This window comes from Tachypleus tridentatus, chromosome 1, assembly GCF_004210375.1.
Source record: "Tachypleus tridentatus isolate NWPU-2018 chromosome 1, ASM421037v1, whole genome shotgun sequence".
Lineage (NCBI taxonomy): Eukaryota > Metazoa > Arthropoda > Merostomata > Xiphosura > Limulidae > Tachypleus > Tachypleus tridentatus.
This window is the reverse complement of record NC_134825.1, coordinates 22,150,909-22,164,776: the sequence shown is the minus strand read 5'-3', so window position 1 is coordinate 22,164,776 and position 13,868 is coordinate 22,150,909. Positions and strand designations below refer to the sequence as shown.

At 31.5% G+C, this 13,868-nt stretch overlaps 1 protein-coding gene across 13 annotated transcripts in view; it reads right to left on the bottom strand.

The window, feature by feature from the left end:
• The window catches only part of LOC143244401 (uncharacterized), an 85,319-nt gene extending 72,097 nt beyond the window's left edge, over window positions 1-13,222 (bottom strand). For 3 of the 13 annotated variants that reach the window (XR_013025069.1, XR_013025078.1, XR_013025074.1), the window contains exons 1-2: window positions 12,461-12,606; window positions 8,669-8,766 (exon numbers count right to left, since the gene is read on the bottom strand). Coding sequence is in view for 1 of the 13 variants with exons in the window: in XM_076489022.1 (XP_076345137.1) it covers window positions 4,162-4,443 (282 nt within the window). In the remaining 12 variants the exon portion in view is untranslated. The other 10 variants (XR_013025051.1, XM_076489011.1, XM_076489022.1 and 7 more) reach the window with 9 other exon arrangements.
• Window positions 13,223-13,868: the final 646 nt, after the last annotated feature.

Below are 13,868 nucleotides of genomic sequence, written 5' to 3'. Positions count from 1 at the left end.
AACTCTTCAAGAGGGCATTCTATCGATATACCACAATCTTCAGAAAAAGTGCTACTAAAAAAATTCTTGATGTATGAACAGATTATTGTGCTATTTTATTTTTGTACTAGGATTGTTAAGGGGCTTCAAACTCCAGGGAGAATGTAGTGTAGTAACCTATATTTTCCATATTTTACTTTAAATGTTTCCTACAGGTCATCACAATGGGTTAAATTCTAGTAATTATAACTCAGATCTATCTTAGGTCTACAATTAGTTGTACAGTTTATATATGATCTAAAATATGCAAATGTGCACAAATGCAAATAACCTGTAACAAATGTTATAGAAGAAATAAATCAATATATTAATATTCTCATGCAAACTGAACTTCACATTAGTTTCACCAAATAATTTAAAAATAATGTGCACTGTAAGAAAATATGGTATTAAAATATTATTTACTAAAAACTATAGCAATATTTACTGGTACTAATCCACGAAGTTACAAAAATATTTTTTTCCAAAACTGTATATATATATATATATATATATATATACAGAGAGAGAGAGAGAGAGAGAAATTAGATGATATTAAAAGTGCAAAAAAAAAAAAAACCCAGTAATTTATATTTTTTCACAAATGTGAAAAATATATAATTCTTAACGTTTTGCACTTCTCGTTTAACATGTAAATTCTATCAGAGCATATAATAAAAATAAAACAAATTCACTGTGTTTTTAGTATGTTGTATACAAATATACTAAATGTTTGTCTTATTCTGATTATTTTAAATTTTTTCTGTACTTATTCTTTGTTCTCAGTATGTGCAGGTTTTCACATAAAGATATCTTTGTTACATTTTAAACATAAGCATATCCTCTTCCGGCCAATGAAGAACAAAGCTATACAACTGTGCATGAGGTTTAAGTTAGTAATGTCCTTTAATGCTTTTTTCAAGTACTACCTACAGGGTAATATATAGAGTATGTAATATAAAAATAATGCCATGTGGTAGTGCCAGTCAAACTGTATAAATACAAGGTTTCTTCAAACCTAAGTCAATAAGCACAGACTAAAGCAAGACATATCAACTGAATGTAAATTATGTTCAGGTAAAAGTAAGAAGGCCATATTCTGTAGTCCAATCAAGTCCTTAGCTTGGTGAACAGGTACACATACACAGTTTGTTTTTGTTAAACATTTTAATAAAGGTTACTCATTTTGTTAAGTCTCTTTATTTCCTTTAGCTTAGTTTCTAAAAGGTTTTGATATTACTCTGCAATTTCATATCTTGAACAAATTTCCTGTTCAGCTGCATCTCTGGTGAAGCTCTTTATTTTCAATTATTTTACCTAATTATACCAACAGTGTGTATGTATAATCAGTGTTTCATACAACAGATTTTGTTTGAAAAATTACAAAAAATTTCCTCCTGTAAATGTTCTACATATTATTCTGAACACAGTTCTAAACATTATCAAAAGAAAGGGAATGCATCATAATAATATATACAAAGTTTACGCACAGGTTAGCAGAATTAATAGGTGTAAAAATGTTCTAGCAAATTCCTTCTCTGAGAAAATATGTCATCTGATATCAGCGGTAGAAATATTCTAAATGTTCAGCAGGACACATGTCCTGCTAGACAGTGAAACTTGCCGAACATTTGAAATTTTAGCAGGACATCTCAAAATTGTCATTGGACATTACAGAAAACAAGAAATCAAGTATAGACAATTATTATATAAAACAGAATCATTTTATTTATGGCACTGAAACATTATTTCAAAGCAAGTGGCAACAAGCCTTGTATCTATTAAAAATTACACATCAATCAAACTCGTAGATTTAGTCATCCAGCACTAAGACATCAGCTGATGTAGACTCAGTATCTCTATTGTCTCTATGTGTGTGAGTTCCATGTGGACTCACAAATCGTCTGGTTTTTTTTACTGTCCTTCCACCAGGATTCTACAGACTTGTGCAGTAATTCTGTGCTTGCAAGATCACAGGTCTTATTCTTAGCTAATTTTATTGTCATCAAGTCATTAAGAGAATCATTTATTAGTTTGGACTGCCAGTCATCTTTAATAACTGCCATCTGGGAAAATCCACATTCTGGTTCAGCAGATGACATGGAAATCACCTGCATGACACATATCAAGGGTAAGGTTTACCATCCTCAAGAGAAATTTGACTTAACATGTGGGCCTACAATCCACTTGCACTACTAGCCAGGGACTCATCTGATTTGGCAAATCCTGTGGCTTTGAGCAGTGTCTTGTGTAAGTCAGCTTGGCAAATATCAGCTGCAATGTTGAAACCCTTATCTTCTAGCAGAGCACCAAAATGGTCCAATAGTGTCTGGAGTTTATTATGGCCATAAGATGACAATGCTTCCTTGCTTTTAGGCCAGTTGCTTGGTTCAAAAATTTGGAAGGCACCAATAAAATTCTTATCAAATTTTTCAAATCTCTCATTCAGATATGTGACAATTTTACCTATGAAGATGGCAGTTTCTTCAGCCACGGATTGAGCAACTGTCTCTTTTGTGGCACTTTCTGAGCCTCTGGCCCTTGTCTGACCACTAATAACAATCACCTTTCCTCTAAGTAACCACTTGTCAGTTTGTTCCCATGTTGTGATCTCTCAACATGATTCAGATTGCCCAGCTTCTCTTTGCAAACAGCGAGTTTGTCAGAAACAATGTTCACAGTAGCAGAATTGTCTTGAATTTTGAGTCTAAGAGATGTCAAAACAGGCAGAATTGCCAAGAGTATGTCCATGTACAGGATGAATTTAAGGCTTGTCAAAGTACTGTATAATCCTGTAGCTTTCTATCCACATTCCCCTTTGTGATGCAGCTTTACTTGATACAAATGCTCTGCTAAAGCTGGCCATTTATGAGAAACTAACTTCAGAGTGTGCTCTTTGTAGGCTACCCACAGGGTTCCTGTCCCTTTTGTTGACTTTCTAACAACAATGTTGTTGGCTTTACCAGCTTCTTTGAGGCCAGCCCAGTTCTGTGGTGAATTGCCATAAAACTTCCATAGGTTTTCTAAAAAGGTTTGGATACTATCAAGGTAAGGGATGTCCTTGATGGTCTTCTTAATTGCAAGTTCCAATCTGTGACTAACACAGTGGATCCCTATCAAATAAGGTTTTTGCACCTTCAATCTGTTGACAAGACCTTTATTTGTGTCAAAACTGACAGCTGCCCCATCAGCTGTCAGGCATACAACTGATTCAAGCCAGTCAGGAAACTTGCCATATATGGACAATGCTACAAGTACAAAAAATTAGTACCCAATATTAGTTACTTTCTGTAAAAACAAAATGTAAATTTGTACTTTGGAAAATTTAATTTCTCCATTATCTATTATGCTAGTTGTGCTAAATTAAGCTCCAATTCTGTCAGTGGTAAATACATGGTTCTTCTTGGTTTAAATCAATTGAAAAATGCTAAAGTTTTCACTTATGTATATTAATAATGGAATGACTATGTAAACCTGAATTAAAACACAAATGTACATGAAATGTTGTCCATTTTAATTTTTCTTAATTAGGAATTCAGGATAACTCCAGAAAATTCTCATCCCAGGTAATTAAGAAACCTTTACCTGAACTAAGTGCCTGTAGCAAGTGTTCAGAATCAGCCTTCTCAACTGACTGCAGACACAGGAAGTGGGTTACTGGGTAACAGTCACTGTCCAAGTATCTTACATTGACTATCTCCTGCTCAGTGTTGGCAGTGTCTGTTGAGCCGTCAGTAATAATGCCAAAGAATAATGAGGTGTGCAGACGAGATCTGACATTAATTCTAATTGTTTCTGCAATACACTTCATAAAGATAACTGCTTGTTTGTCATTGGCATAATGTTCTGTTAAGTTCATACAAAAGTTCTGCTCCTGCAGCAACAGAAACTCTTGAAAATTGATGAATGGTTTGGCATTCAAAGCCATATCAAGGGCAGTCCTGAACAGCACAAGCAAACGAACTTTCTCAGTCTGGTTAAGCTTGCTCAATTCTTTATCATGGGAGTTAAATCAGGTGTTTCTTTTGCTGTCTTAGCTTGACAGCTTAGACTGTGGGAGTGACTGTTTTCATGCTTCTTAACAGCACTTGCTCTCAGGTTGGAAGATCCTGTTATGAAGGTGTTCTTCTACCTTCCACTACTTTAGTCATATTCCTTATAAATTGAGCAAAACATCGGTCCAGTAGCGTTATTATACTCCAGGAATGGTCGGCCTCTATTCCGTTCATCCTGGAAACAACGAGTAGGCTTAGTGCCAGTACTAGCAGTAACAGTTTTTGCTTTAACACTTGGGCTTAAGTCAACAAGCTTGGGTTTTTTCACTCGGGGTTCCATAGTACTGTCTTCTGATTCATTAGTCTTGCTCGTGAAACCAAACTGAAATAGATCGTGAGACTTTCCCATTTTTTTACCATCAGATGCCATGGTCAGATCATCGTGAATGTTTGGCAGTCACATGACTATCCGGGATGGCACAGATAAAGTGACCTAAAAAGCCCATTTTGTGAGCATTAACAACCGTTTTTTTTTAAATTTGCTTTTTTTTTGTCTTAAATTAAATCTTAAATTTTGCAAGTTATTTTCCACTCATTATAGAATATACTTTTAAGCAAAATCTTTGAGCTGTGCATACACAGCTTTTGCCTCACTTATTTTTCAGGGGACAATGTATTTGTGTCCGATATGTTAGGAATATGACCAATGGTCATGATGTCCGATGATAGATGGGAAAGTGCCGGTCAAACTTGATTTTTTAACGAACATGTCCGGCTTTAAATAGAAAATTTCGAACCCTGGATATACATCTTAACCAAAGAGGCCATCACTACTGAAGTAATACAGATTTGTTTAAAAATGAACTTTTATAAACAGTGAAACTTTTAAAAAGAATACTTTAAAACTTTTTTACAACAAATAATATACATTAAGTGGTCAAATAAAAGTGATATTTATGACATACACCAGTTCCAATCATGATGTTAGAAAAGCACATATATTCAAGCGACAGAAATCCAATAAAAACCCTATAGCCAGAGTACCTTTGAAAGCAGTCGGGTTACAGGATTTTCATTTCATTTCTATACACCAGTTCCACGTACTGTTACTAAAACTCAAATAAAATTATGAAACTGATTTTTTCTGCAAACATCACTTTTGATGTCTATACTGTACTTAAACTAACAATAAGTACATTCATTGCACCTATACAAGTAAGTCACCAAGTACAACAGTAATATCAGAAGTACAGTTTTGATATATACATTTTAAATATATTGTGTACCACTGTATTTATGCAACACATCCACAGACAACTATTCCTTATTTTCTAAAATTTATGTAAGGCTTACTGATAGAGCTTCAATAACTGCCCTTTATCATTATCTAAATGTCCAGATAACATATGTAGTAAAATCACATTTGTTCCAATATCTGAAAAACAAAAAAATACAAATCACAGAATCCATTTGTTTAGCATCACATAAAGAAAGATACTAAATATGCATTTTCTATACAATAATAAACATCTCTATCAAGTGTTTCACCAGAAAAAGTTTCACAGTGTTTAATAAACAGTATTAATGAAAACTTTCAGTATTAATAGCCAAGTTAACTTAAGATATATCACATTTAATATTAATCTTAGATATGTATGCTCTTCTAAACACTAACACAGTGTAATTTTGTGACAGACAACACTATCCAAATTGCACAGAGGTAACCAGTTTACAGCAACCATTTTATTCAGTTGTTTATAATTACGTATCTTACTTTATTTTGGTGTTATATTCTGCTGTTTCAAAACACCAATTAAATAAGGTGTTTTAACACTATTACCTCTACTACCATCACATATATTTCTTTGTGATAAAAAACAAATAGTATATGACATATTATACTTTATATGTATGAATCTGTAAAGTGAAGTACCTAGCAATACTGTGTTTTTTTTATTATTACAAACACAAATAATGCAACACAAAACATTCAAAGTAGAGCAGATTGTTTCCAGTGTTCACTTTGAGCAGAGAAAATATAATCTGTAAACCCTAAAAAACACCATATTTCTTTGCTGACTAAATATTCAAACTAAAAAATTAATATTTGATTATATACGCATTTGGGTCAAATTAAAACAGATTACACTAAAAGTTACTGACACAAAACTTCAGTTCTAGTTGACAGTCTGATAACATGGATCTGACTGCTGAAAATAATTTATACAATAATTGTTTTAAATCTTAACATGAAAAAATAAAATAAAAGCAAATAAACCTACATAATATAAAAATGCCACATAAACATAAAATGAAATTAGCTTTATATATGCAAAAACGGCTCGTTTGGGTTGAGAAAATATTTTACATAGAAGAGCGAACAACGTTTCGACCTTCTATGTAAAATATTTTCTCAACCCAAACAAACATTTTTGCATATTTATTTCTCTACAAGTGGGTTTTCTCGACATCACTGAAATTAGCTTTATTGCAAAGTAGAATTATTGTACTTTGACAGCAAGATTTCACATAGATCTCAGAATAAAAATTTAAAAATTTTACTTTTTCCAATCTGTAACTTCATACTGAATTTGAGAAACCCTTTCATAACACTCAATATAATAAACACAAGTTTGTCTAAACAGTTATATACATTAAGAACTTTCACTGTAACTTCTAATACACCATGTGTATCTTCACAAAATTTGGTAGATTTGTACTAAAGATCGCAAGTTTGTGTACACAAAAAGTTACATTTTTTTAATACTTTTACTGAAGAACTGTCTGTGAAAATATCAAGTGTTTCATTACTAGTCTGGATGCAAAGTGATTTCATGTTATGATTACAAAACTATTCTTTGTCTCAAAAATTTTAAATATTATTTATGTGATTTATAAAACTTCCTAAATATATTTCAAATGTTTGTTTTCAGTTTCTATGTTATTTTCTATACCATAACTATGAGGGGTCTGCCACTTAACTAACCTCATAACTATCATAACAAAAAAAGATAGGATATAAATAAAAAATGTGCTTTTTTTGTGCGAAAATGACTACATATTATAACACAAAAATATAAATGTTTAGTCTAAGTAGCTTAAGTCTCATAATGTTATATATTATTTTTTTATTATGTTAGCCTTCCAGTCATGCCTAGCTAACATTAAATAACATGCATTAATGACATACACATGCACTCATGTTACATATTCAATAATATAAAACTTACCTTCCTGTCTTGGCTGTGTTTTAATGGACTAGTATTTTGTAATATATATATATATATATATATATATATATATATGTGTGTGTGTGTGTGTGTGTGTAGATTATTATTATATAGAAATAAACTGTTGAAACTTATCTTTTGTCTTAAAATATAGAACAATAAATAAAAAGTAAAGCAAAGAATTATCTCTTCTCACAATGACCTTTGAACTTGGTTGTTGCCTTTTAAAATTTCACATTGGAGGATATCAAACCAAAATTTCTTTAGGTTTTATACACACAGTTGAATAACCAACAAAATAAATAAATATACTGATACCACAGAACTATACTATAATTTATTATGCTTACTAACTAGGATGTATTTAGATTAAAACAAATAAGAAACTTTGAGCAGACTAAAGACACAACCTGCCTTCTTGAAATCTTGATTTGAAAGAACTTAGTAGCCTTTTCAGATATTAAAATGGCTGAGAAAAGCACCTGGAGAACATTCTAAGCTGTCAATGGGTCATTCACATATTGAAGTAAGTATATATATAAAGGGCTGATTTCAAGAACAGAAATAGGTGAATGGGACCACTGTATTTGATTCAATACACAAGCCATATTTCAGCAAAATAAAAATATAAAGTTCTTGTTTGATATTCAAGCTTGCCAATATTAGTAATCCGAGTTCCTAATTTGTACAAAGCTATAGACATAGTATTTTGACATCAAACATCTAATTTTAAACAGTTCTGCATTCACCATATCACTCGACTCACTGAAGATCTATATTTAGGTATGTTCTTTTAATATTTAGATTTAAATTAAGAAATTAACTCACATATAATATTAAAGTTTGAATTATAATCTACAATCTGATTCCAAACTTACTGACATGAATTCATAAAATCTTAGTCCAATAACATTTTGAATGCAAGTCAACAAATGAGATGACATGGCCTTTGACCCATGATGAAAGGGTCAAACAGGCAAAATTTTAGTTGGGTTGTTTCAAACCCTTGACAGTGCTCTAACTTTTGCATACAAGTTTCTAACAGGGCTTACTTTCTTGAAGGTGTGAAGCTAACTGGTCTCAAACTACTCATAATGCTAAGCAATCTGATGTAACTCATATTTTAATTGGATATTTTAAATTGTACATGTCAGTATTCATTCTTCATTTTTGAATATAATAATTAAATTATAATACTGCTGTCAGGGTGTGTTTGCATGTTTTCTTAGCACAAAGCCACATTGAGCTATCAGCTGAGCTCACCAAGGGAAATCGAACCCCTGATTTTAACATTGTAAATCTGTAGACTTACTGCTGTACTAGTGAAGGGGTGGCTGTTGTCAGGAATTGTTTTTATTTATTTATTGTAGTGAACCTTGGCTGTGAAAGTAACAGACTAAAAACCTATTATTATAAATGGATTACCTTAAACTGGTTCAACAGCATATCTGGTGCTTCAAGGGACTTGAACCTGATATTTTTCAATTCTGTCGCTCAGCTTTCAAACCGTATTTTCAGAAACCCTAAAAACAAATATACAGATAAACATCTGATAGATAAAAAGATTTTGAATGGTAAATGTAGAGATAATTCTTACCTGAAAATCTTGACTTCTTCATTATTATAAAGTATAGAAGTAAAAAAATAAAAATCATTAGTCCAAAGTTCCAACATCATGTGACAATATATGTGAGGTACACATGTACTTAACAAGTATATATTTAAACACAATAATAATAAAAACCTTATAATTATGCTTCAAAGATTTGTGATTTTCAAAGAGATGTTATTATATAATCAAAATTAAAGTCAGGTGGTTTGCTTTCTTAAATCACAAACGTTAAAAATGCAACCAAATATTTGAACTAATTCTGACTGGAGTAACAATAAATATTTCAAAACATCTTTATTGTTATTCATATTAGTTTGCATTCGTAATTAACTTCTTTTAATTTCAGAAATAACTACATAACGGATGCTTTTGCAGTAAACAAAAAAATAACAGTAGCAGTTACCATATCAAATTATTTTATTTAAAGTAAGAACCATATCAACATGTTCAATAATTATTTTTATTACTGTTTCAAATAATATCTAATGATTTTATGTTACTAATAAAACAAATGTTTGTTTTTATAGAACAAAAACACATTTGGATATCTGTTGTGTCCACAGTGAGGAATCAAACCCCATATTTTAGAGATTCATTATACAAATCATGTCTAGAATTGGACAATCATTAAAATAAGAAACTAGAGGGACACTCAGTAGAATATATACTTCCACAATGTAGTGGCGATCATATCTGGCTCTCAAAAAATATGTCCTTATGCCCGTCACTGTCCTTGAACAAAGACATTTTAGAGCAGGACAATAACAAATAATGTTCTACACATTTCCACCAAGTTTCATCAAAATCCAACTACTTTTGTCTGAATTATAGGGCAAAAATTATGAACAAAACAAGTTCCCACATTAAAAAATGAGTCTTAAGGTTTTCATGACCTTGCTATAACCTTCACCCTCAACAAGATAATGATTTGTAAGTTGGATCACAGTTCAGACATATACCAACTTTCATTCAAATCCATTTAGCAATCTCCAAGAAACTTTACTGACAAATACATATACACAGAAGTGAAATATAACTTTTGTCCATCTTCAGTGGTGAAGACATCTAAGTGACTATAGATCAAGACATATGCAAGATTTTACATAATGAATGAAAAAAATTTAAGATAGGAGAACTCTAAACATTTCAAAAATAGTACATCACATCACATGTAGTCTTAAACAATCTAGATAAAAGCACTTGGCCTCACAAGGAATAAAAATTCACTTTTCAAAACCTGTTCAAACTTTGAAAATAAAAAACTTATGGAATACAATGTAACCATATAGACATAACAAGCTTGTAACTGAAAGATTTTTAACAGTCATACAGTAAGAAAGTAATTTGCTAATTCAACAAACCCATAGATACACAAGACTAGAAATAGTATAAAGAACAAGGCTTAGATGGAAAACTGACACAACTTACCAAAATAATGGAATATTTGGTCATTTACTTACACTTGATAAAAAATAAAAACTTAAACCCAACCTTTTATTTTTTCAATTATCAATTCCCTTTCAACACTTGTAAACTGCTGACCTCCACTACTGCTCGTAGCAATTAACTTCATAAGGCAGTCAAATGTTAGAAAAATAAAACTCTTCAAGAGCAGCCTAGCCTGTCTTTTCCAAATCTTATGCATGTCTACTCATCCTATTTTCTTCAAAATATAGAACAAAGAAATAATCCACAATAATAATAAATTAAAAGATTATGTGAGATCTCTCTAATCCTTCTTTTCTCAAGAAAAAATGAGAAATCTTAGCTGGAATCATCCTACTAGCTCTCCTTGAATGTTTTTCAATAATTCAATACATTTTAGTCTCAAAAGACTACACAGTATTACAACTGAGGCCTAACATAGGATGAATCCTTGGTTCTTTTATCCAAATGAAATTTATGGCAGAAAGTTAAGAGCACTTTGATTAAAAACAAAAGAAAAGACCTAGACGTGCAGAGCTTTAGTTAGGCTGGGCAATACAGTATATCTGTATGCAACACATGAATGACCATAATAATAGTTAGCAAATAATAAGTGATTTGGAGAAAATTAAAAAAATCTACCACCAGTACTCGAGTCAAATGTACTTTTACCTATACAAATCAACAATAAATGTAGACAGGTGTTGAAAGAGCAGACAACTGCCAATCTTAGCACTCGGCAATAGGACACTGTGTAAATCTGGTAGAGTACTTATCACAAATATTTAGTTGCAAGATTTAGACAAATTACAGATTTATGATATAACAAATTCCTGTAGTTTAGATGAATTATAATCACTGCAACCAGTTTTACAAGTTTTAATATGGGCAATTTAGAGGATGAATTCACACTTCGACAGGGTTCAAAAGTTATTAAAGTTTACATTCAGAAACTACGAGTTCCTTTCTAATGTTGCACACTTGTGAAAGAAATTATTGACTACAATAAGATATCTACCATACTTCATTATTAAAAATAGATTTATGAGAACAAAACTTTAGAGCCTAGTATGAAGGTCAGATGAACAGAAAAGATGAAACTTTAATATTAAGACTCACTACAGCACTGCATCCAAGAAATATTACTGGACAAGTATAATCCTGTTAGAACAATAATAAAGATAAAATAATATATATAAAAAAAATTAGGTATTTATGGGACAGGCTTGTCATAAGCATAAGGAGAAGAAATGAAAATACACTAAAAATTATCTGAACAGGTCATTATCTGAATATTACCAGAAATATTCCCAAAACTACAAAGAATTTTGTAGCAAAACACAATTAGAGACTGTCTCTAACTTTATTAGAAACCAAAGAATATGAACATCCACTCTTAAGATTCCTAGAAGAGAGAAATATTTGCCAACTGAATAAATGTGGTGCAAGATAAAAATACACAAATGTTAAAATTTATGGCCTAAGAAGTTAAACAAAGGAAAAAGTAAATAAACACAAGATAACTTGAAAATAACCTTAGACTAGAAAAATGACAGATGTGCCTCAAAGTTTATTACAGAAGTGATAAAAATACACACATAAACCTTCAAGTTATGAAAGGTAACGGATATATATTCCACAAAAAACAAATTAATTGAATGAGAAAAAAAAACAAAAACGTTTCTCTAACCTACAATCATTACCTCAAAAGTTCAACATAAAAAGTTCTCACTGAATACACAAAGTATCACCAAACACCTAATGTTTTAATTCAATCTACAAGTAGTCTTCATTAATTTATAAAATACACAAATCAGAAAAAGTAAACAAAAATTATTAATAATGATGAAAAACTCAAAGTAACACGATAAAGTTCAATTTCAGTTTAATTCACATACAAAAAAAAAAAAATTCAATCTTTGATAGGAGGATAGCTGGCACAATAGACGTTAATTCATGGTTCAAAACCACTTCAGAAAAATTACGTGCATCCGACATAATTTTAACTTCCGGTAGGAAATTCCACTAATTTCATTCGAACTTGCTCAACCACCTCCACGAAGTTAAGAGTTGAGCAAACATGGCAACATTTTCTGGAAAGTTCTAAAACATTTACGCAGTGATTACTGCGTAGTGGGTACATACTGGTAACCGAGAACAATATTTTAAATACTACATACCCACTAGTACCAAACGTTGAATACTGATGAGCTATAACTGCAAAACTGAAATGAATAATAACAATAATAGTAATTTCAAAAATATATCATCACATATCGATATATATATATATATATATAGATTATCATAGTGGTAGCAAGTACAAACGCCGATCGACACTAAACAAGAGGGCAGTTCAGTTTTATTTTTCAATTGAAAATGTTTCATTCATGTCGTTTCATTGAGCTTAAAGACAAACCAGTTTTGGAAGTTTTCTATTGCTTATTCTCAAGTGAGAGGTGAACCTAATTCATCAGTATTTGAATTTTAGGGCTGCCGGATATTTAGTCTTTGAAAAATTGTTCCCCCCGTTGTCAGACAGTTAGCCACTACAAAACATTTAAATTAGGTTGTGTACGAAACTCTCCCCTCCCATTTTAATAACAATACGAGTCTCAATAAGAGGCAAAATGAGATAAACCTGTCTACAAACGCACCTGTAAAGTTGCATGTTGTAAGCATGAAAGATGCAGCGAAAAGAATAACAGTCCATATCACACACATTATTTGGCTAACATGTGTGTGTTTTTCTTACAGCAAAGCCACATCGAACTATCTGCTGAATCCACCGACTGGAATCGACCCTCCTGATTTTAGCGTTGTAAATCCATAGACTTACCTCTGTACCAGTGGGGCCCGTTTATAATAACGGAAAGACGTAAAATGTAACTTGTATAATATACCAAAAATGTAAAGAAAATATTATTTAAATTTAAAAAAATATCGTGTTTTTAGAACTTTATTATCTTGCTATAGCTGTTGTCATATTACTTTGCAAATAAATTTAATACGTTTGAAATTAATTGACTTGATGGCGCTGATGTATTTCTACATCTGTTTTTTCGTTTAATTATAACAACTTCGTTTCAAGAATATGCGAACAATTTGGATGTGCTTGAGGTCGCCACTATGTACAAGATATACAAAACTGTTATCCTCATTACATTGCTCTGTTTAGCTCAGACGTACGTTTCATATAGAAGACACCTCAACAGACTTAATAATATAGAAACAAGACATTTGAGAATTCTTAATATGAATAATAGAATATAGTCTCTAACGTTCAAGTTCCAAAGTGTGCCAACTTTGTTTATAGAGCAAAGCCACAATGGCCGAACTGTTGTATCCACTCCATGGAATCGAACACCGAATTTTAGTGTTATAAATCCGTAAACTTACTGCTTTCTAAGTGAGAAAAAGTGTGATACACGTGCTCAGTATTCACGTAATTTTTTTTTTTTTTTTTTTTTTTTTACAGCTCTGATCGGCAAACTACGATATGAAGATGGACAACAACATGTACTTCCAAAATAGTGTTTTTTGGTAAATTCAAACAAAGGTACCGACTATGGATTGGAAAGAAACAAA